Source organism: Canis lupus, chromosome 6 (genome assembly GCF_011100685.1).
Source record: "Canis lupus familiaris isolate Mischka breed German Shepherd chromosome 6, alternate assembly UU_Cfam_GSD_1.0, whole genome shotgun sequence".
Taxonomy (NCBI): Eukaryota; Metazoa; Chordata; class Mammalia; order Carnivora; family Canidae; genus Canis; species Canis lupus.
Window position 1 is genome coordinate 28,425,405 of NC_049227.1, and position 22,720 is coordinate 28,448,124.

The 22,720-nt window shown below is 45.2% G+C and overlaps 1 protein-coding gene across 1 annotated transcript in view; it reads right to left on the minus strand.

Moving 5' to 3' along the window:
* NDE1 (nudE neurodevelopment protein 1) overlaps window positions 1-22,428 on the minus strand; it is a 42,918-nt gene extending 20,490 nt beyond the window's left edge. Inside the window, exons 1-5 of the mRNA NM_001252172.1 lie at window positions 22,414-22,428; window positions 14,794-14,919; window positions 13,620-13,773; window positions 6,462-6,610; window positions 754-890 (exon numbers count right to left, since the gene is read on the minus strand). Coding sequence (NP_001239101.1) covers window positions 754-890; window positions 6,462-6,610; window positions 13,620-13,773; window positions 14,794-14,876 — 523 coding nt within the window. The 5' untranslated portion in view covers window positions 14,877-14,919; window positions 22,414-22,428. The remainder of the gene's footprint in view (window positions 1-753; window positions 891-6,461; window positions 6,611-13,619; window positions 13,774-14,793; window positions 14,920-22,413) is intronic.
* Window positions 22,429-22,720: the final 292 nt, after the last annotated feature.

The window sequence follows — 22,720 nt, forward strand, 5'->3', positions numbered from 1 at the left end:
AGCTTAAAGAGTGTTTTCTTTTTTTTCTTTTTTTTTTTTTATTTATTTATGATAGTCACAGAGAGAGAAAGAGAGAGAGGCAGAGACACAGGCAGAGGGAGAAGCAGGCTCCATGCACTGGAAGCCCGATGTGGAATTCGATCCCGGGTCTCCAGGATCGCGCCCTGGGCCAAAGGCAGGCGCCAAACCGCTGCGCCACCCAGGGATCCCCTAAAGAGTGTTTTCTTTTTAATCCCCCTTCTACTGGCTCTATTTTAGAAACTAAATTAATGTTATGAACAATTAATTGGGATGTTAAAAAAAAAAAATCTCTTCTGCACCTAGATCTATCTCCCGAACTGTGAACTTCCATGGAGCAAATGCTGACGGGAATTCAGTGCTCTAAGGCACATGTATCAGCTGCCATCAAGCCACAAAAACAAGTGGGCTAGCACGGAATTCCATCAACACGAATTTTCTCCCCACAAAACTCTTATACCCCTACTGATCAGAAAGCTAGGGGTGGGTTTAAATAACCACAAGGGGTCTTTACAGGGCCAGACATCAGACAGTTCTTAGCAAGGGGTCAGGACTGAGGCTGAGGGCTACCCAGTGTGGTTCTATACCCTCTGACCCAGACTGTTCATGTGCCAAGTGGAGCATGGATTTCCAGCCAAGGTGATGCTGGGCAACCTTGCAGGACAAGCTGTTCTCAGGGAGGGAGAGGGGAAAACACTGGTGAGGGCACAAAGAACAAAGCCATGGCCGCCTGACCTCTGGCTTCATCCTTCAGTCGCTGAACAGATTCTAGGAGATTCTCTTTCTCATCAAGCTCACTCTCCAGGAAGGCATTTCTTTCAATGGCTTGATTCAAACGCTGCTCAAAGTCTTCCAGAGACATGATCGTGGCCCTGGTAAAAAAAATAAAATAAAAATATGGAATTACCATATGATCCAGCAATTACTCTGCTGGGCATATATTCAAGAGAAGTAAAAGCAGGATCTCAAAGAGATAATTGTATACGCATGTTCATAGCAGCATCATTCACAGCAATTAAGCAGCAGAAGTAACCCAAATATCCACGAACAGATAAATAGATAAAGAGAATGTGGCATATACAATTGGTGTTTGAACAGAGCGGGTGAGGAGGATAGTGGTGCCAACCCTTCACATATTAAAAACCTACATATAACTTCTGACTCCCAAAAATTAACTATGAATCATCTAGTATTGGTCAAAAGCATAAACAACAACAGTCAACTAACACATATTTTGTATGCTCTATGTATTACACACTGTACTCTACAATAAAGTGAAAGAAAATGTTATTAAGAAAATCATAGGAAAAAACACATTTATAGTATCAGTCTGCATTTATTTAAAAAAATTCTGTGAGCACACCCACACAGTTCAAACCTGTGTTGACTCAACTGTGCATACACTGGAATATTATGCAGCCTTAAAAATAAAAGAAAAGAAAAGAAAATCCTGTCGCACACTACAACATGGGTGAATCTCAAAGATCTATGCTGGGAAAATAAGCCAGTCACATGAGGACAAATACTGTAGGGTTCCACTCCTACAGAGTACCCAAAGTAGTGAAAAATCAGAGAAAACAGAAAGGGGATTACTGAGGGCCAGAAGGAGCATGGAGGAGGATTTAGTGTCTAGTGGGTCCAAGTTTCAATGTCACAAGATGAGAAAGGTCTGGAGAGCTGTTGCACAATTAGGTGAATATACTTAATGCTTCTCAACTGTACACTTAAAAATGGTTAAGATGGTGAACTTGATGTAATGTGTTATCACAAGAAGTTTTTTTTTCCAACTTCTGTGTAACAGGAACATGGAAGAGTAAAATTAGATAAATCAGTCTGGGCAGCCTGGGTGGCTCAGTGGTTTAGCGCCGCCTTCGGCCCAGGGTATGATCCTGGAGACCTGGGATCAAGTCCCACGTTGGGCTCCCTTCATGGAGCCTGCTTCTCCCTCTGCCTGTGTCTCTGCCTCTCTCTCTGTGTCTCATGAATAAATAAATAAAATCTTAAAAAAAAAAAAATCAATTCTAACCCTTTTCATACCTTAGCATTCATATGTTAAACAAAAAAGAACTCTTAAGGAATATATTTAATTTTTAGTTACTTCCAATTAGGCCCTGAGTCTCTCAAGGTTATGCCCTTCCTAAAAGTAAGCCATTTCATTTAACAGATCTACAGTAGAAGAACTTTAACAGGCAAATGGCTGGTAGGGCTGAGAAATTACTGTTCTTGAAGTAGATGGTCAAATTTTCCAAATACAACCATTAAAACTTTATAATAAAGTTGTAATGTCTTAGATACAGAGAGAGGCAGATACACAGGCAGGGGGAGAAGCAGGCTCCCTGTGGAGAGCCTGGTGCAGGACTCGGTCCCAGGACTCCGGGATAACGACCTGAGCCAAAGGCAGACGCTCAACCACTGAGCCACCCAGGTGCCCTTAATTTTTTTTAATAAACCTCAGTATTCCATAACTTTATTCATTCTATAATGATGGGTCATTATATATATAATGATATGAATAGGGATCCCTGGGTGGCGCAGCGGTTTGGAGCCTGCCTTTGGCCCAGGGCACGATCCTGGAGACCCGGGATCAAATCCCACATCGGGCTCCCGGTGCATGGAGCCTGCTTCTCCCTCTGTCTATGTCTCTGCCTCTCTCTCTCTCTCTCTGTGTGTGACTATCATAAATAAATTTTAAAAAATTAAAAAAAAATAATGATATGAATATATATGAATGATATGTATATATAATATTCATGATATAATGATGACTTGGGCTTCACCTCTACCTCTTCTGATTCTTTTTTTTTTTTTTTTTTAAGATTTTATTTATTTACTCATGAAAGCCAGAAGAAACAGAGGGAGAAGCAGGCTTCCTGACGAGAGCCTGATGCAGGACTTAATCCCAGGACTCTGGGATCATGACCTGACTCAAAGGCAGACACTCAACCACTGAGCCACCCCGGTGCCCCTACCTCATCTGATTTTAACACCAAACAATTCAGCATTTGGCCACAATGGGAATCCTATGTACCTTTAATTTTAAAAAAATATAATGAAATGTAAGACAGACAAGAAAAAGAAAGCACAGACTAACTGCTTTATAAACCTTGGACTGCAGAACGCCCTTCCAACTGTGGCTGATATATCTAACCACAGAGAAATCAAATAACTTCTGGCAGTAACGTAAACAACAAAGCTGGAGGACAAATCCAAACTCCAAATATTTTCAATTCTTATCAAAACATATAACAATCTCCTAGAAATGAAAAACAACCCAATTTAAAAGTAAGCAAAGATAAACAGTTCATAGAAAAAGACATAAAACAGTTCTTAAATTAGGAAAAGGAACCAACATCACTCATAATTGAGAAATGTATCCATTGGTCACTTATACTGGCAGAGATGCAAAGTTTTGAAAACCACTCCGTTAGTGAAGCTATTTGGAAAAGAGGGATTTACATACATACTTGCAGGGAATATAAAGTGATACAACCATATAGAGAACAAATGGGCAATAACTATCAAAATCACATACGCATCTATCCCTTGACCCGGCAATTTCACTTGTGGGAATTTATTCTACAAATAAACATCTGTGCAAGCAATGTTTAGCATTCGTAACAGTAATGCTTATCACTGCACAAGAATGCAAATGTAGCAGATAACCATCCACAGGGGACTGGACAAATAAATTATTATGTATTATACAACACCAACCATACAATAGAATATTATGCACTTGGGGAAAAAAGAACAAAGAATGTTTTATGTCCTGAAAAATCTCGAAGATCTACTGTTATGTGAAAGAAGATGTGCAACAGTGTGTATAGAATGCTCTTTGTAGGAAGAGCAGAAGGGAGGGATAATATGAATTCCCTTATTCCCTATTTGCTTGAATTTGCATTAAAAAAACTCTACCTTTTGTACATTATTTTTGAACTGGTGAATGTACTATCTCTTCATGGTAGACTGCATCACTGGTCCTAATTCTTCACCCTCCCTACATCCACATCCTTGCTATGGCCTCATTGTGAGTGGAATATACTGTCCCACCTCTTGACTTGGACCATGTGACTTGCTTTGATCAATGAAATATGGGTGGAAACAATGGTATGCCAGTGGCTTGCTAAAAATCACACATACTATAAAGTCACGGAAATCAAGTCATTACAGTATTGGTATAGTAATTCACAAATTGTACACTGGACCAAAATAAAGAATTCAGAATGAATCCCAGGATATGTCAGAGATTAACATATGACAGAGTTGGGTTACACTCAGTGGGAAAAATGAGTGTTTAATAAATAGTACTGGCACAATCAGCTATCTATGCATTAAAAATAAATTGGGGGGCAACTGGGTGGCTCAGTGTTGAGCGTCTGCTTTTGGCTCAGGTAATTCTAGGATAAAGTCCCACTTTGGTCTTCCTGCAGGGAGCCTGCTTCTCCCTCTGCCTCCATCTCTGCCACTCTCTGTGTCTCTTACAAATGAATAAATAAAATCTTTAGCAAAAAAGAAGATTGGATCTAGTATCTTGTACTAGATAAATAAATTTCAGGCAGATTAAAAGCATAAGTATAAAACAAAAAAGTCTTACAAAAAACAAATTAAGAGAAGACACACACAAAGGATCAAGGAGCTCTCCCTAGTGAACTCTGGAGACCTAGAAGCTAAAAAAGGAGACATAAACTGGATGATCTAAAAATGGTAATTATTTGTATGGAAAATGATAACAGAGACAAAGGCAAAAGACTAGATTATTCTAGGACAAATATTTTCCATGTAGGACAAAAAGATTAGCAGTGAAAATATACAAAGAGCTCTGACAAATGGATAAGAAAAGAGACCCCATTTCTGATAATGATAAGGTGGCTTGTATCAGACGAAACTTCCCATAGATTACAACTAGAGTCTGGAGACCCTGGCAATAACGGGAGCCAATACAGTGGGTGAATGTTGCATCTCTGTTAATGCTTTGCCTACAGCTCCAGTGATAGAAATCCACCAACACAGGGGAGTGCCAAATTCTCATACAAACTCTTCTCATATCTCTGGCGAACCCCTGGACCATGCATATGCACAGCAGACTTGAAGCAGTCTGGTCAAGGCTAAAAGAATCAAACAGATTTCAGCTTCTGCCCATTAAGCAGAAACAGTTTGTGGCGTGTTAGTTCAGCCAAGTTAACAGATCAAAAAAACAAAACAAAACAAAACAAAAAACCATAATCCATAGTTTCTGTAACACATCATTCATAATGCATGTTCTAGAATTCAAAGTTACTTGACACGTTAAGAACACAAAAAATGTGATCCAAACTCAGGAGAAAAGGCAATCACGGGGACAAATCAGCCCTAAGATAACCTAGATATGAGAATTAGCAGGAAAGGACTTTCAAGTAGCTACTGTAGCTCTGCTCAAAGACATAAAGAGAGGGGTGCCTGGGTAGCTGTCTGTTAAGCATTCTGTCTCTTGATCTCAGCTAAGGTCTTGATCTCAGGGTTGTGAATTCAAGCCCCACATTGGGCTCCGCACTGGGCACGGAGTCTACTTAAACTGATGATGATAATGATAATAATATTAATAATGATGCAGAGGACTGTGGAGGCGACATAAAGTTTCCATATCTTAACAAGAGCATGGGTCACGTGAACATATATGCAATTTATCCAAACTGATGGAACTATATGCTTAAAATCTGTGCATGCCACTATATGCAATTTATATCTAACTTTTAAAGTGGTTTCATTAAAAAAAAAAAAAAAAAAAAAGAAGGCCTGGCACAGAGTAGTTATATAATAAAAGTTAGGATTGTTAGTATTCTGCTAAACAACAGAATGTCAGTTTAGGAAACCCTGTTCTTCGCACATGCTTACCTTAGGGCAGTATCTAGCACATGCTTGTCCTTCTGCCTGGGATGTTCTCACCTCATAATCTTCCTCCCCTGGATGATGCCTATGCATCCCCTGGTCTTAGCCCAAATGTCACTTCCACTGGGAAGTCCTACTTAACATTTACCTGCCAATGGCCAGACTAATGCATCCTATCACATGCCCCCTAGACTTGCAGCACCTACTGCTGTAGTCAAGTTGCACTTGGGGGGTGACTGGGTGGCTCAGTTAGTTAAGTGTCTGCCTTTGGCTCAGGTCATGATCTTGGGATCTTGGAATCCAGCCCTGAGTTGGGTGCCCTGTTCACAGGAAATCTGCTTCTCCTTCTCCCTCAGTGCCTTTGCCAAATCAGGCTCAAGCTGTCTCTCTCCAATAAATAAATAATCTTAAAGAAAAAAAAAGTTGCACTTATCTGTCCATTGACCATTTCCTATAAGGACACTGGCTTGGCTCCCTGCTGAATTCTTTATACTCAACCCAGTGCTTGGTACCCAGGCACTGGGGTCAAACAGTAAAGACAAAAGGCTCTAAAATCTGTTTTCTCCTTCCCGACGTACCGTTTTGCTCTTTCCAAGTCGTCATTTGCTTGCTCCAGCTCTCTGATGTATTTCTGAAGTTGATCCTTAATTGCTTTGGTCTGGGCAAGGTCATCCTCCAAGGCTGAAATCTGCCGGTAGCCTTCGGAGTGCTGAGTTTCAAACTTCTCCTGGAGGACAAAATTGACACTGAGGGTATGATTTAAGTCTTCTGATAAGCGGTGTTCACCTTCCTTCCCTGTCATTTCCTTAAAAATACTGAAGACTAATCCTTGAACATACATTTTCCTGCTGGAAAACACTGTTGTGTTTTGTTGTTGTTTTGGTGTTTTTTTTTTTTTAAGATTTTATTTATTTGAGAGAGAGAGAGAGAGAGCGAGCGCACGCAAGAGCATGAGTGGGGTGAAGGGCAGAGGGAGACACAAACTTCCCACTGAGCAGAGAGCCCGATGTAGGGCTCCATCCCAGGACCCTGGGATCATGACCTGAGCCAAAGGCAGCCGCTTAACCAACTGAGCCCCCTGGGTACCCCGAACACTGTTGCTTTTAGCACATGAACATCCATTTCTCCCTATGTGTGCAGTTCAGCAGCATCCTGATTTATTTAGGGGATTTAGCTCTCCCTTATTATAGGATCTTTATGGGACCAGTCTTCACCTCATCCTCACAAGGAGGCCCCAGACATTCTAGCAGCCTCCTGCCACAGCCTGGGGACAAGCCTAAGATCAGCCAGCAGAACCTTCTCTCCACATGGATCATGACCATGTGAGGGCAGACGGCAAGAACAGGGAGCCACCATTCAAAGCTGTTATATTCCAAGTGCTTCCTGTCTCCTGGCCCCGTAGCATCTTGCATCCTGCCCCCTCCAGAACTCGGTCCCTGCAGCCTCTGGGTGTTAAGAAGCCCCTGACAATCTTCAAAGCAATTATTTTGCTCAAAGCATCCACAACCATAGAAAGCCACACAAACTTCTCCAACTCTCATCCACAAGGGCAACCCAAATCTACTTCATGTGACATCCCTGGATCGTGTATCAGGAATCACAATGACTTTGGATGCTTGTGCCTCGCCCTAAGAGCAGGAAACCATGAACTTAGTCTGACAACTGTTCTAACTTTGTGATCCAGGACACGCCCCTGCAGCATGGGGGAGTTAGAAGGGACTTCTAGACCTTTGTGGGAGGGAGGGAAGGAAGGAAGGAAAACAAAACAAAACAAAAAAACCCCACAACTTGTTATTAATTACCAAAAGTTGCTTCTCCCTCTTCCTGTGTCTCTGCTTCTCTGTGTCTGTCATGAATAAATAAATAAAATCTTTAAAAATAACAATAGTAATAATTACCAAAAGTAGCTCAGTGTCATCTGACTAGTGCTTTCCAAGGCAAAAAATAGTCAAATGACTTTGCGATCTGCTGCTGCTCAATTTCAGCAGCTAACATTCATCGCATGCTTACTCTGGGTCAGCTTCTGGGCTCACGACAGTACTTATATTGGCCCATTTAATGCCACTTCAGAGATGTGAACTGAGGCTTCTTCATTAACCCAAAGCCAACTGGGAGCTAATGACTGAGCCAAGATCCAGTCTGGGCCACCAGGGCTTGTGCTCTTAATTTAAAAAAAAAAAAAAGGTTTTATTTATTCATTCATGAGAGAACACATCGAGGGAAGCAGAGACATAGACAGAGGGAGAAGCAGGCTCCCTGCAAGGAGCCCCATGCAGGACTCAATCCCAGGACACAGGGATCACGATCTGAGACAAAGACAGACACTCAACCACTGAACCAACCAGGTGCCCCAGGGCTTGTGCTTTTTTTTTTTTTTTTTTTAAGATTTCATTTATTTATTCATGAGAGACAGAGAGAGAGAGAGGCAGAAACATAGGCAGAGAGAGAAGCAGGCTCCATGCAGGGAGCCCGATGTGGGACTCGATCCCACGACTCCAGGACTATGTCCTGGGCCAAAGGCAGATGGTTAACCGCTGAGCCACCCAGGGATCCCCAGGCTTGTGCTCTTAAAACAACTATACTAAATTGCCCTCCAACATTTCCTTCCAGAACACACAGGTATTGACTGGTCGTACACACACACACACACACACACACACACACACACACACACTCTGCTCAGGCTTCTCTTTCAAATCACCTTCCTTCACCCAACACCCCTACTGCTTTCCCTTCATCTACACACAAAAGAAAACACTTCACTCAGCATAATACCCTCCAGTTCCATCCACGTTGAAGCAAGGACAAACATTATATGTTCTCATTCATTTGGGGAATATAAATAATAGTGAAAGGGAAAATAAGGGAAGGGAGAAGAAATGTGTGGGAAATATCAGAAAGGGAGACAGAACGTAAAGACTGCTAACTCTGGGAAACGAACTAGGGGTGGTAGAAGGGGAGGAGGGCGGGGGGTGGGAGTGAATGGGTGACGGGCACTGGGTGTTATTCTGTATGTTAGTAAATTGAACACCAATAAAAAAAAAGAAAAAAAAAAAAAAGAAAAAAAAAAAGAAAACACTTCCCACAGGAAAGGCCCAAAGTCTACTTAGAAAGTTTGAGGGGTCCTGGCTGGCTCAGTTGGTGGAGCATCCAACTCCTGATCTCAGGGTTGTGAGTTCAAGCCCCACACTGGGTGTGGAGAGGACTTAAAAAATAAAATCTTAAAAAAAGGAAAAAAGGAAGTTTGAAAAACAGATGAACTCCTCTCTCCTCAATCAAGTAAACAAAGGTGTTGCTAATCTGGATGCGTCAGGAGAGTGACATAATGGTGCCTGGGCCAGAGAGGTGTGGTGAGAGCACCGTGGGAGAAGGGCTCCCACGGAACAAGTAGATCATTTACAAGGCGCTGACAGGGAGGGCATTCCACATCCTCGCTGCTCGGTCCCCTCTGATACTCTGTTTCCTGGCCGGGAGCACAGGAAGCATCTCCACTCAGGCAAGGAGGGGCCGACCAAGCCCCACGCCCGGGAAAATTCCCAGGGCTGGCTCTGATGGCTTCACACCCTTTATCAGGGTGCATCACCAAATAAAACAGAAGCGTAGAAGATCCTAGGTCAGTAACCTAAATTCAAATGCAGCTTCCAAGATGATGTAGTTAAGGGGCTTCTCCACCGGCATAAAGATTCAAATGATGCCCTTTGAACTTAGGGACATGAAAAGCCATTGCTAAATATTGTGCTTTCATTTGGGGTTAATTATAATAAGCTGTCAGCTGATGGAGGCCTCAACAGATGCTCTGTTTGATCTCTTACAGGCCTTTTTGTTCAATTTGTGATGAATAAGCCAGTTGTCAAGAAGTCTGACTGAGTTGAATACATTTCTCTGAGTTACTGACAGATACTTGCTGGCAGCAGTTTATTTATTTTTAAAGTAATCTATACCCCAGCATGGGGCTCGAACTCACAACCCTGAGACCCAGAGTCGCATGCTCCAACAGTGGAGCCAGCCAGGAACCCCCCTGGCAGCAGTTATCCTATTTCCCTGCATTTCTATTTCTTTCCCGGCTCTATGCTCTGCACCTCATGCATCTATCATGTGGCTGTCATGAAGAGGTCTTCTGCAGGTTCAAGGGCTCTGTTGGGAAGCAGTTACTTCATAATTGCGCAGTATGAGCCTGCCTCCATGGAAGGCCTGTTCCCTCTCCCGACTCTGGTTCACAGATTTTACTTCCACGCTGCTTCTTGCGTCCCTGAGTCCCTTCCAAGTTAAGCATGGGAATGATTCCTTAGTGCCTATGGCAGGGGTCAGGTTGTTAATCAAATGAGTGATGTGGGCCAGGTGTAGAGAAAACAAGGGACACTTATACCTCAGTGTCAGAAATGGAGGTGGGGGATGGTTGTGGGAACTCAGATGGACTGGTGAACAGTGGCTCTGTCTCGGCAACCACTACGTGGTGTTTTGTTGGTGTGGAACATTGCAGGCCTGGTATGGCCAGATCTGCTGGTTCTCAAAGGGAGTCAGCAATCCAGATTTTTATACAAAGCCTCACAACTTTGAATATTAAGTACTTAAGTAGGGGCATCTGAGTGGCACAGTCCGTCAAGCATCTTACTCTTCATTTTGGCTCAGGTCATGACATCAGTGTTGAGACTGAGCCCCACGTGGGCTCTGCACTCAGCGTGGATTCAGCTTGAGATTCTCTCCCTCTGCTGCACTCTCCACACACATCCACGCTCTCTCTCTAAATAAATAAAATCTTTAAAAAACATTAAAGACGGACACCTGGGTGACTCAGTGGTTGTGTATCTTCCTTCAGCTCAGTCGTGATCCCAGGGCCCTGGGATTCAGGGCTTCCCCACAGGAAGCCTACTTCTCCCTCTGCCTATGTCTCTGCCTCTCTCTGTGTCTTATGAATAAATAAAATCTTAAAAAAAAAAAAAGCAAAACAAAACAAAAAACACTAAAAGATGTAAATTTTATTACCAAAAGAATAAACTGTAAACAAACCCTCAACTCTAGGGAATAACAGCATGCTGAAGGTCGCCTGGGTGGCTCAGTGGTTGAGCATCTGGCTTTGGCTCAGGGCGTGATCCTGGGGTCCTGGGATCAAGTCCCTCATCGGGCTCCCTGCAGGGGAGCCTGCTTCTCTCTCTGCCTATGTCTCTGCCTCTGTGTGTCTCTCATGAACAAATAAAATCTTTAAAAATAATAGCATGCTGAAGTATTGACGGGCAAGTGTATAGATATAAGTCACTCTGAACTCCATCAGAAAACTAGATTGATAGATGGATATGATAGGTAATAAAAAGTCAAGCATGGCAAAGGTTATTAGTAGAGCCTCAGTGGCAGATAAACCGATGGCCACTGGAAAAGTCTTTCAAACTTGCTGTGAGCATGAAAACTGTCATGACAAAATGTTGAATAAAAACCACCAAAGGCTAACAGGCGAAAACATCTGTGGGCCAGATTGATCTGTAGATGGCCAGTGTGGGCTCTGTGGTCTACAACATAAAAAGCTTATGCTCAGCTCTGAGGTCTTTGGGATCTTTCCTCTGCCCCTCCCCAACCCTCAATCCCCAACCCACTGGCTGGTTCCACTTTTTCCCATGCACTACTAAAGCCAGGATTCTCAAGTCTGCTTGATACCCATTCCTGTGTTTATGGAAGGTCCAGATTAACTCTTCACTAACCCCTACACCTTAACCTGCTGGCTATGCACACACACACACACACACACACACACACACACGCACACAGACTCCCCTCACCTTCAACCATCAGATCAAATCCTTCCCAGCTTCCCCATGAAGCTGTCTCCAGCTCATGAAGACCTTTCTCAGAAGGATCTCCTGGTCAGTACTATGTAATTGGGTATCTTAAGTGCTTTTTGGGGTTAGGTTTGTCTTCTTCACAGAGCTTCCGGAATACCAGGAGTGCATCTCCCTTCACTATCCACCATACCTTACCCTTGGTTCTTTCCTCTAACACCTCATTAAAATTTACAAGGGGAGCTTTATTTTTAAAAACTGAAGGGGTGCCTGGTGGCTCAGTCAGTTAAGTGGTCGACTCGATTTTGGCTCAGGTTGTGATCTCTGGGTCCTGGGATCTATCCCTGCATTAGGCTCCGTGCTCAGCAGGGAGTCTGCTTCAGGATTCTCTCTCCCCTTCAGGCCCTCTCCTTGCTCACTCTATCTCTAAAACAAATAAATAAATCTTAAAAAAGACATGCGACATGCTAGGTGCCCCCCCAAATACATTCAGACCAGGAACCTCAGGGCAGAGGTAGATTCAGGCCTGATTTTTTTTTAAGATTTATTTATTCATGAGAGACAGAGAGAGAGAGGCAGAGACATAGGCAGAGGGAGAAGCAGGCTCCCTGCAGGGAGTGATGTGGGATTCGATCCTGGGACTCCAGGATTATGCCCTGGGCCTAAGGCAGACGCTTAACCTGCTGAACCGCTAAGCCACCCAGGGATCCTACAGGCCTAATATTCATGAAACTAGCAAGGTGATCCAGCCTGGCAGTGAGGGCTGAGAGCCGGTCTCCAGGGCACTGTATGAGTGATTATCTGCTAAGCCCTATAAAATGTCCAAAAGGCAGTCTTTACTCTTGGAACCAGTGATGCTCTAGATACTTGGCAACATCTGTAGGTATTTCTGGTTGTCATCATCGGGGTGGGGGGGGGGGGTGCTCCTGGCATCCAGTGGGTGGAGACCAGGGATGCTATTAAACACCCTACAATGCAAAACTTCACAGAAAGCTACTGGACCTCAAAAGTCAGGAGTGTCCAGGCTAAGAAACCTGCTCTAGACTGGCACCGTCCTATAGAACTTTCTGTAATGATGGAAATATTCCACCCCTCTCTGTCCAATAATGATACCCACTAGAGACATGGAGCTGTTTAACAGTTGAAATATAGCTAGGATAATTGGGGATTAAATTTCTTTATTTTAATTAACTTAAAATGTCAATGGCCACAGGTGGCTGGGGGCTACCACAATGGGCAGCATAACCTAGGCCTTGTACAATACAATGATGAGCAGATCTAGTGACACCCTATACTCTAAAAATGTCTATCTTTGGGCACCACAGTGGCTCAAGTTGGTTAAGCTTCTGCCTTCACTCAGGTCATGATCTCAGGGTCCTGGGATCAATCCCTGCGTTGGGCTCTTTGCTCAGTGGGGAGTCTGCTTCTCTCTCTCCCTCTGCCCCTCCCCCAGCTCGTGCTGTCTCTTTCTCTCAAACAAATAAAATCTTAAAAATAAATAAATAAGGGATCCCTGGATGGCGCAGCGGTTTGGCGCCTGCCTTTGGCCCAGGGCGCGATCCTGGAGACCCGGGATCGAATCCCACGTCGGGCTCCCGGTGCATGGAGCCTGCTTCTCCCTCTGCCTGTGTCTCTGCCTCTCTCTCTCTCTGTGACTATCACAAATAAATAAATAAATACCTTAAAAAAAAAATTAAAAAAAAAAAAAATAAAAAAATAAATAAATAAATAAATAAGAACATCTACCTTTCATATGCCTTGGGGGGTTGTGGTAGATAGCTAAGGATGACCATGTGGACACATGTGTGACTCGTTTCTCATAGAGCTCCTCCCAACAGGGGCAAAAAAAAGAGTTCTACTACCATATGCACCCAGCAGGCCAGCAGGCTGGCCTCCCACGGCAGGGCTCACTTTCCCAAGCACACACACCAGGCGGGAAGGCTGTCTAGACCTGCTATTTCCTCTCACCTTGATGGTTTCCAGCTCCATACGAAGGCGGTTATTCTCCGACAGGAGGTCCCTGTTCCTGGTTTCAATCTGTTGCAGCTGCGTCTCCAATTCAGCTTCATATTCGCGGCTTCCCTCCTGGAATTCTCGGAGTTCCTCCTGCGTGTTCTCTGCCCTAAAAAATTCCCAGCTGTGTCAGGCAATCATTTACTGAGCACCTACCGTGCTGCTGAGTGTTATGCAGACCTTTTGAGGCAGAAACTCTCCTTACCCTCATTTTACAGATAAGGCTGAGCTGAGTAACTTGTCTCAAGGTCATAGGAGTCAGAAGCAGAGCTCAGACCTGAACCTAGGTGTTCCTGACTCTGACTCCAAAGCCATTTCTTTACCAACCCACCCTCCGCTCATTCATTCAACGTATTTTGTTTTTAAACTCAACGTGGATAAATAGACTTAGGATTGCATGCCCTCTGCAGATTTACTTGTAAGCAGAAATTGGATCTAATATAAATGTTTGCTTATCCCCACGGCTGCAATGTGCCCCCACCCACCCCCAGACACTCAATTCCAGGTCCTCAAGCCTTAAAAGTCAAGCAACATTTTTTTTTAATATTAAATCTGAATTATCTTTAAGTCCAAGTAAGAATAAGGAAATTAGAGGAACTGGAATAAGACCTCCAGGTGGAGAGTAAAAGAGTCCATGAGAAACAAAGAAACAATGCTGAACACACACACATACACACACTCTACTCCCAGATAGGGACACTGAATTGTTGGCTTCAGATCTAAAATCTGCAACAGCCCATATTGTCAGGCACAGGGAGAGGTTCTTTCCTCTTGCGTGGGGGAATGACCAGATATGGCATCTGGAACGGATAAAATCCTGCCAGAAAATAAGATGGGAAGGAGCACAGACAGCAGTTTGCTTAGGACCCTAGGCTTTGGCACTCACATTCTAGCCAAGCCACTTACTGCCTGTGTGACCTTGGTGGGCAAGTTTATTTGCCTTCCCGGAGGCTCAGTTCCTCATTTGCAAAATGGGGTAATAATTGTTTCCTCAGGAGGCAGTTTGAGATTTAATGGACAGAGTGTGTGTAAGGTCCTTTACAGTGCTTGTCACTTAAGAGGCCACAAAACACATGGTTGCTGCCACCCCAATGGGAAGAAAAAGCAGGGTCGACTTTGGAAGACTGACCTCTGCTTGTAGGTCATAGCCAGATCTTTCCAGTAGTTCGCTTCTTCCTCCTCAGAACTGAAAGTCTTTCCCGAGTCTTCCATTGTGAAAACAAAGGAAGAGGTCACTCTCCTTGTGGCATGGTGTCTAGGAGAGAAAGCTTTAATATTATTACCCATATCTGGTTAAATAGCTGATCTTTTTTAAGATTTACTAGAGAGAGAGTGTGTGCAGAGCACGAGAGGGAGTGCATGAACAGGGGGAGGGTCAGAGGGAGAAGCAGACTCCCCACTGAGCAGGGTATCGGACACACATGGGGCTCAATCCCAGGACTCTGGGACATGAGCCAAAGGCAGACGCTTAAACTAAGACTGAGCCACCCAGGTGCCCGTAAATAGATGAGCTTTAATGGGGGGGGGGGGGGGGGAACCTCCTGGATTTTATGTTGGATTAAATGATAAAACATTGCCAAAAACTGAAACTAAACCCAGACAAAATACAGCCCACCCACATTACATTCCACAAATTGACAAAACTACCAAGACTGTATTCATTTCATGGGGAGAGAGGGGTTGCCAAGGGAGGGGGGAAAGAGGTGAGGACATCGCCTGAGGTTCTAGTTAGACAACTGGTATACCACCATCCCCATCACCAGTAATAAAGAATATGAGAAGGAAAGTCTTCAGGGCATGAGAATAATGAGGCCAGTTTAGGACATTTCTAGTTTGACATGCTTGTGACACATCCAGAAGCAAAAGATCTGAAACTCTAGGGTGACACAAACTTAAGAGTCCTGAGCCTGTAGCTGCTTCTTCCCTTTTTCTTGTGATGGAACTGCTGGAGAATCTAGTGAGGACTATTTATGGAACTCTGAGGAATGCCAACGTTTGACTGGTAGGCAAAGAAAGAAACAGTAATCTTAGGAGATAGAGGACCAATGAAGAGACAAGAACCAGACAGTGAGCCCCTGGGAATAGATGGTGTCAAGGGGAAAAGCAGGAACGTTCCACAGTATCCATGCTACAACAGAGAAACTAAGATAAGGACTGGAAAATACCCAGGAGACTTAGCGAAATGTCGGTCACTGGTGATGTGGGCAAGAGTAGTTTCAACACATTGGAGGGGGGAGGAGGAATAAATTGGGTGGAGTTACGAGGAGGCGAAGAAGAGGAAGTAGAGGGAATTTTGGAGAGCTGGGTGTGAGAAGCAGACAAACGGGAGAGTAGCTAGAGAGCAGGGGGTGGGAATGGGCCTTGGCTCCAAGGACTTGGAGACACCCAGAGCAGAGGCTGGGGAACAGCTGGCAATTCACAGACTCCCTGCTGGTAAAGCCTCTCCACGTAACAGCTTATTCTCTGAATTTAAGGCTCTGAGCTTGTCAAAAGTTCATCAGGAATCCAAATGAGAGGTCTCCAAGGTCCCTTCCTTCCCTCAAGGGAGCTCACAATGTGGTGTCCTTAGGGACAAAAGAATGAACGCAACCCCTCACTTTGCAAGGTATAACTGTATTTTTTTTTTTTTTCTTTTTGAGAGAGACACCGCACGTGAGAGCAAGCACTGCAGAAGGAGAGAGTATTTTAAGCAGGCTCCAGCTCAGAGCATGGAAACCAACTTGGGGCTCCATCTCAGGACCCTTAGATCATAACTTGAGCTGAAATCAAGAGTCGGATGCTTATCCAACTGAGCCACCCAGGCGTCCATAACAAGCTGTATTTTTTACTACAAATATGAGTCATTCAGCTAAATATGTTAGAGTTGACATGGACACAATCACCAACTTCTGGATCCCTGGCAAAAAAAAAAAATATATATATATATATAGATATACACACACACACACACACATATATTGGAGCACAGTCCTTATTTATAACTAGATTTGTTAGTACCTGTACTCACATCTTGCTAATTTCTCTCCCTTCCCAGATTCAGAGACAAGATGCCCTATTCCCCACCTACCACCTTCTGGGGAACAGAATTTCTCTGAAAGCTGGATGAAAGCAGAAAAGCTGGACAGAGTAGAAAGCCGTACATTTGTTGATTTTTTTCCTATCCAGTATTTCTTCTTCCAGCTTTCTGGAACACCACCCCAATCTTAGGAAAACCAACCCTATACTCATTCCATGTAATTCAGATGTACTTCGCACCAGCATCTAGGAGACACATGATTGGACGGATGCCTCCAGCATCAGTAACTGGCTCAGAGGCGGGCCAATGTTGGTTCAGGGCTGGCCCTTAACCCAAGGAGAACCAATGACAGTGGCAAGTTGAAACCAAACTAAGTCATTGATTGGTTCAGGGCTGGCCCTTACCCAAGCAGAGCCAATGACAGGGGCAGGTCAAACCCAAACTAGGCCAATGATTGGTTCAGGGCTGGCCCTTACCCAAACTGAGCAAACCAGTGTCCAGGTCTTGGGCTTTCGCAGAGCCATCAAGAAAGACACTCTGGGGGATGCCTGGGTGGCTCAGCGGTTGAGCGTCTGCTTTCTGCCCAAGGCATGATCCTGGAGTCCCTGGATGGAGTCCCACATGGGGCTCCCTGCATGGAGCCTGCTTCTCCCTCTGCCTATGTCTCTGCCTCTGTGTCTCTCATGAATACATAAATAAAATCTTAAAAAAAAAAAAAAAAGACACTCTGGAAGTGTTAGCTAACCTTATTGTGGTAATGGTTTCACAATATACATGTTTATCAAACCATCATGCTATATGCCTTAAACTTACACAATGTTATTTGTCAATTATATCTCCATAAAGCTGGGAGAAAAAAGAAACTCTTTCCACTAGGGTAAGACGGTAGGAGGTAAGCCTGGAGCTGCCAGAGATCATCCCTCCATCATAAGAGAAGGAAGCCAAAACAGAGGAAAGCAGGGCCAAGAGGTGGAGACACTGGGTCCTGATGATATCATTTGAACACCTGGATCCAGTCATACTTGATTTAAGGTTATGAGAGATCGCCAACAACCTTTCTTGATTATACCAGTTAGGATTGGATTCCTGCCATGGAGATCCTGATTAAGGTAAGTAGTGAAAGATGTCATTTGCTGAAAGTAAAAAGAACAGAGCACCTGGAGTGTAAATAACAGTAATTAACATCGCAGCAGGTAAGGATAAACTCAGGTCTGGTACTCCTTGCTCAAGCCTTAAGCTCTAATGACCCCAGAACTCATCAATACAAAATCCCCAAACCACCGCCTCTAGTGTCAAGAGCCTGTGCAACTGAGGACCGTGTGGCCATTATGTAGAGTACAGTCTCAACTGCATGGCATGGGAATCTGTGTAGTAGGCCAAAAAAGTGAGAACTAAAAACAATGGGTGTAAATCGACTTTTCCTGCTATCTGGGAAAATATCACGTCCAATATTTAATGTAATTAGTTCCTACTTCTCTAAACATTCCCAACCCTAGTCCCCCTCATTAGCAATGTGGTGCAAACCACATTACCTTCTTTCTGTTCCTTGAACACATCAAACTTGCTCCCACCTCAGGGCTTTTGCACTTGCTATTCTCTGCCTGGATTGCTTCTCCCTCAGCTCTCTGCCCAGATATCCTTCTTGTCATTCCATCTCAGCTGAAATGTCCTCCCCAGGGAGACCTTATTTGAATATCCCACCAAATATCCCCTCCGGTTCTTCACTATTAACCCCTACTTTGTTTTATTTCACCATTTTGAGTTTTGTTTTTATTTTCCCCCACTGGAATGTCAATGATTGAATACAGCGGCCTTCTGGGTCTTGCTTTTTTATCCCAAGGCCTAGAACAGTGCCTGGCATATACTAGGCATTCAATAAATGTTTGTGGAATGAATGAAGGGGAAGACAGATATGGGACCACTAACAGGAAGGGGATGTAAGGTTAAGGAAAGGCAGGAAGGCAGAAACCTCTGAAGACTAGTTTATAGTTGACATCTGTAAATCTCTAAGAGGCTTGTCAGGAAAACCTCACTCTCCCTCAGCACCTGTGTGGCATCTCATTAGTGGGAAGCGGCAGGAGAGGATACCATGTTGGAAACGACCCCCTCCTCAGGTGTACTTGATAAGGATCATCTGATACTGTTCTTGGGGTTTAATAACGGTTCATCCTGCACTCTTAAAACATGGCCAGTGAGGACTAAAAGTCCTTGGGAAAGAAGTGAATTTGAGATGTTTTAGGAGGCACTTCCAATGCAAGAGAGGCTTTAATTATAATGGTGCTGATGGGTGGACTGATTTTGGACTTCAGGGCCAGGAGTTGGTGGGGAGAAGCTAAGCAGAGACCTGAGCTCCTGTCACAGCCTGAACCAACTGTAGCTCCTTCAACTAAAGGGCAAAAACCACAGGCTTGGCATTTCAACCCAAACCGCCGTGCATTTTAAAAACAATCCTTAGGGAAGAGAAAAAAATATATCCTAGACTAAGAAGCAGTAACAGCTGAACTTCACACTGAAACAATCTTAAAAATGTACAATTCTTCCTTTGCCATTTGAAAATGTCTCACAGTTCCAATGTGCATTATTCTTTGCCACAGAAAGCAGGTAAGATGACTTGGAAAGACTCTCCTTACTGAGTTGAACCACCACCTTCTGTTTGCCCTGTGCTGGGTGTGTAAGAACTTATCTTCAAGTTTATCCCCTTTGAGCCATCTGACTATAAGAGTAAGCAAGACATCACTAGGTTCCTAGAAGCAGAAGCTGGAGTAGAAACACTGCATGCCTTGGCCATTTCCATAGGTGCAAATGAATGGCTAGAGGCAAACCAGACCAAGTGCAAGTTGGGAGGGGTGACTGGAGGGCCTTTGAATTCAAGTTCATGGTCTCCTTGGGGTTGCAAAGAGAATGTTCAGAGGTCAGATTCACTCATTTCATCCGGCCCACATAGGGTCTTCAAAGGCACTGTGACAGGCACGGGTTAATGCTAGGTCTCGGTATATACAACTCTGTACCCGCTCTCTTAAAAATGGGTGCTACACGCATTTATTACATTTGTGCTACAAGTGTTCTAGGCATTTTGCCTCTGAGCCTGTGCTCTCAATAGGCCATCATGCCCCATGAGCTCTATGGACAAATCCAATGGGCACCTCGAAAGTATATGCTACAGCATGCAAGGAAGAACAAGCTGGGAGCAAGAAGTTCAAAAATTATGTTCTCCTTTTTGCGTAACTTCGATCTCCCGACACACCTTTGCTTTCGAAACCCTAGAGAAAAAAAAGCAATCTCCTTTCTTCGCTTAGAAGAAAGCCAGCACAGCTGGTCAGGAACAATACACATGGATAAACTATCAAGAATTAACGCACCGCCCTCCTCCACACCAACCTCCATCCTCCCCAACCAAAACAAACGGAAGAGCTGAATGGAGAGGGAGGGTCAGAAAGACTTGGCCAAACGTCAGCACGTGCTTCAACAGCTTCTAGGTTATGACGCAGGCCCTGCATTTTGCAGAAGTGGCATCACTGGGGCAAAACCAGTCAAGAGTCAGCAAGTCTGGCTTCTGTCTCTGCACCTTCCAAGTCTATAATGATCTTCCTACAAAAATACTGAGATAGGCATGCAAGGACATATACTCAAGGGTGTATGCCATCATTCACTGATGTGGAAAACTGGAGCAGCTCAACTGTCAGCAGAGGACTGGGAAAAATTATGTAGTCGTTAAGAAACATATGAACTAATATGGAAGAAAGCTCATGATACGTTGAAAGAAGGTTGCCAGTTTTGTTTGTAAAGGTATGTCGCTCTCTTTGCATACATGAAAAGGATCTGGAAGCATGTACCAGGCGGGGGTAAAGTAGGCACTGAGATAGGACCTGTGGGGTGGGAGCAGGGGGAGGGGTGCCCAGTGGCTCAGTGGGGTTAAGTAACTACCTTGGGCTCAGGTCCTGGGATCGAGCCCCGTGTTGGGGTTCCCTGCTCAGAGGGGAGGCTGTTTCTCCCTCTCCCTGCCCCCACCCACGCTAATAAATAAAATCTTTAAAAAAACCTGTTCCAGACACACTACTGTATGCATTGATTTTTACAACAAGCATAGGCTGCCTTTGAAATTTTAAAAAGCTTACACTCAGATCAAAACATAGAATGAAAAAAAATAGAATGGCTATTGTTTCAGGATAAGGTTATTCTATTGAATCAAGATGCCAGGGAATGATTTTTTCCATACCCTGGTTTCCCTCTCCTCCATCCCTTCTCCAACATTTCCAAACACCTACTAAGTACTTAAGGCACTGCTGGGAGAGGCAGGCAGAAAGCACGTACATCAGTACTAGGTGCAAAAACAGTCCTAGCTGCTGACACAAACTTTCTGAATGCAGGCCCTCTCCTGTCAAGAAATTATCTGGTAAGGAAAGGGAGTGTAATCTCTCTGGGCTCACACGTTCTGAGGCAAAAGAACACACTTTGGAAACAAAAATAACATCCTAACAGAAAAAGCCAAGTTAAACTATTATCCAAAATGAGAGGATAAAATATGCCAGTCGGAGGCCCCTGAGACTTCAAGGATCTAATCTTACACAAAGGACACAGTAAGAGGAAAGATTTAAGTTTCAAACCTGGTTAAATAGCAGTGTGGTGGTGGGGTCAGATAAGCAGCTCTGGGAGTTAGTCAACGGGATCCAACTGCTCTTCAAAGCACCCTATCCATGTCCTAAAAGGCCGTCCTCTCCAAGAATACAGAAACAAAACTAGCATAGAAAATGACAAATCTCTGCCCAGTGCACCCTGTAAAGGCCATTTCTTTAGAAAGGAAGTTAAAAGGGACCTTGAGGCTAAAAGTAGAAAAGAGGCACAACCTGGTACCAACCCTGGACAAAGAAATCTGGGAAGCTCAGACCCTCAGGAGGCAGAGAACTTGAGATGACTGGAGAAGATAAGGTTGCTTTCCCCCCAAAAGCGGTGTCAAGGTGATGATGGCGGGATTTCCCATGACCTCGGGGAGGCAGGTAAGCCCCAGCACTGCATTCAAACTGTAGAATAAGCGTTTTCATCCTTTATCCAATCCTTCCCCAAAGTGCAGTCAGGAGAAATCTGAACCTCCCTGCAGCAGAGATCTGAGAAAAAGCAGGGGGAAGGAGACTGTTCCAAACACGTTCCCGAAGGCAAGGGAGATGGATGCCAAGGAGGGGGGAGGCTTTTGGAAGGAGGCCTGAACTGAGGGGTGGAAGTAGCAAGGGGCAGTGGACGAGTTTGGAGGGGGCAGGGGGAGTACGAGGAATGAGGGGGGAGTCGGGGGCAGCAGGAGGAAAAGGGGTGGGGGGGAATGAGACAGGGGGAAAAAAAAAAAAAAAAGAGCGGAGAGTCGGGAGGGGTAGGGGTGGGGGTGGGAGGGGCGGAGGGCGGAGGAGCCGGGCCGCGGGGGCTGGGGTCGAGGAGGGCAGAAGGGAGCAGTGCCGGAGGGAGCGGAGGGCAGCAGGTCGGGAGACGGGCCAGCGCTGGGAGAGAAAGAAAGTTGGCAAAGGCGAGGAGCTGGGCGCGAGGACACAAGGCTGGGAAGGCGCAAAGTTAGGCAGGCGGCTCCGGAGAGCGGGATTTTTGAGCCCAGCGCCGGGACCCGCGGAGCGCGGGCGGCCGGGGAGGGGCGCTGCAAGGGTCCCCCGCCAGGAGGCGCGGCGGTGCCGGAGGGCTTCCCGGCGGTGGCGGTGGCGGTGGCGGCGGCCCCGGCCCCGGCAGCCCCGCACTTACCCGGGAGCGGTCCGCGAGGACGGGCGGCGGCGGCGGCGGCGGCGGGCACTGCACCGCCCGGGCCTCTGGCCCCGCCCCCACCCCCGCCGGCCATTGGCTGCGCTGCCGCGGGACCGCGTTCGCCTCAGCCAATCAGCGCCCAGCAACGCGGTTTGGAAACTTTTTTTTTTTTTTTTTTTTTTTTTCCCCAGGGCCCGGGCGCGGCGAGGCCACGCGGCGGCTCCCCCCGGCGGCGGGCGGCGGGCGGCGGGGGCCTGGCCGGCCTGGGACTGTGCGGGCGGGTCCCCGGGCATCCCGGGACGGGCTC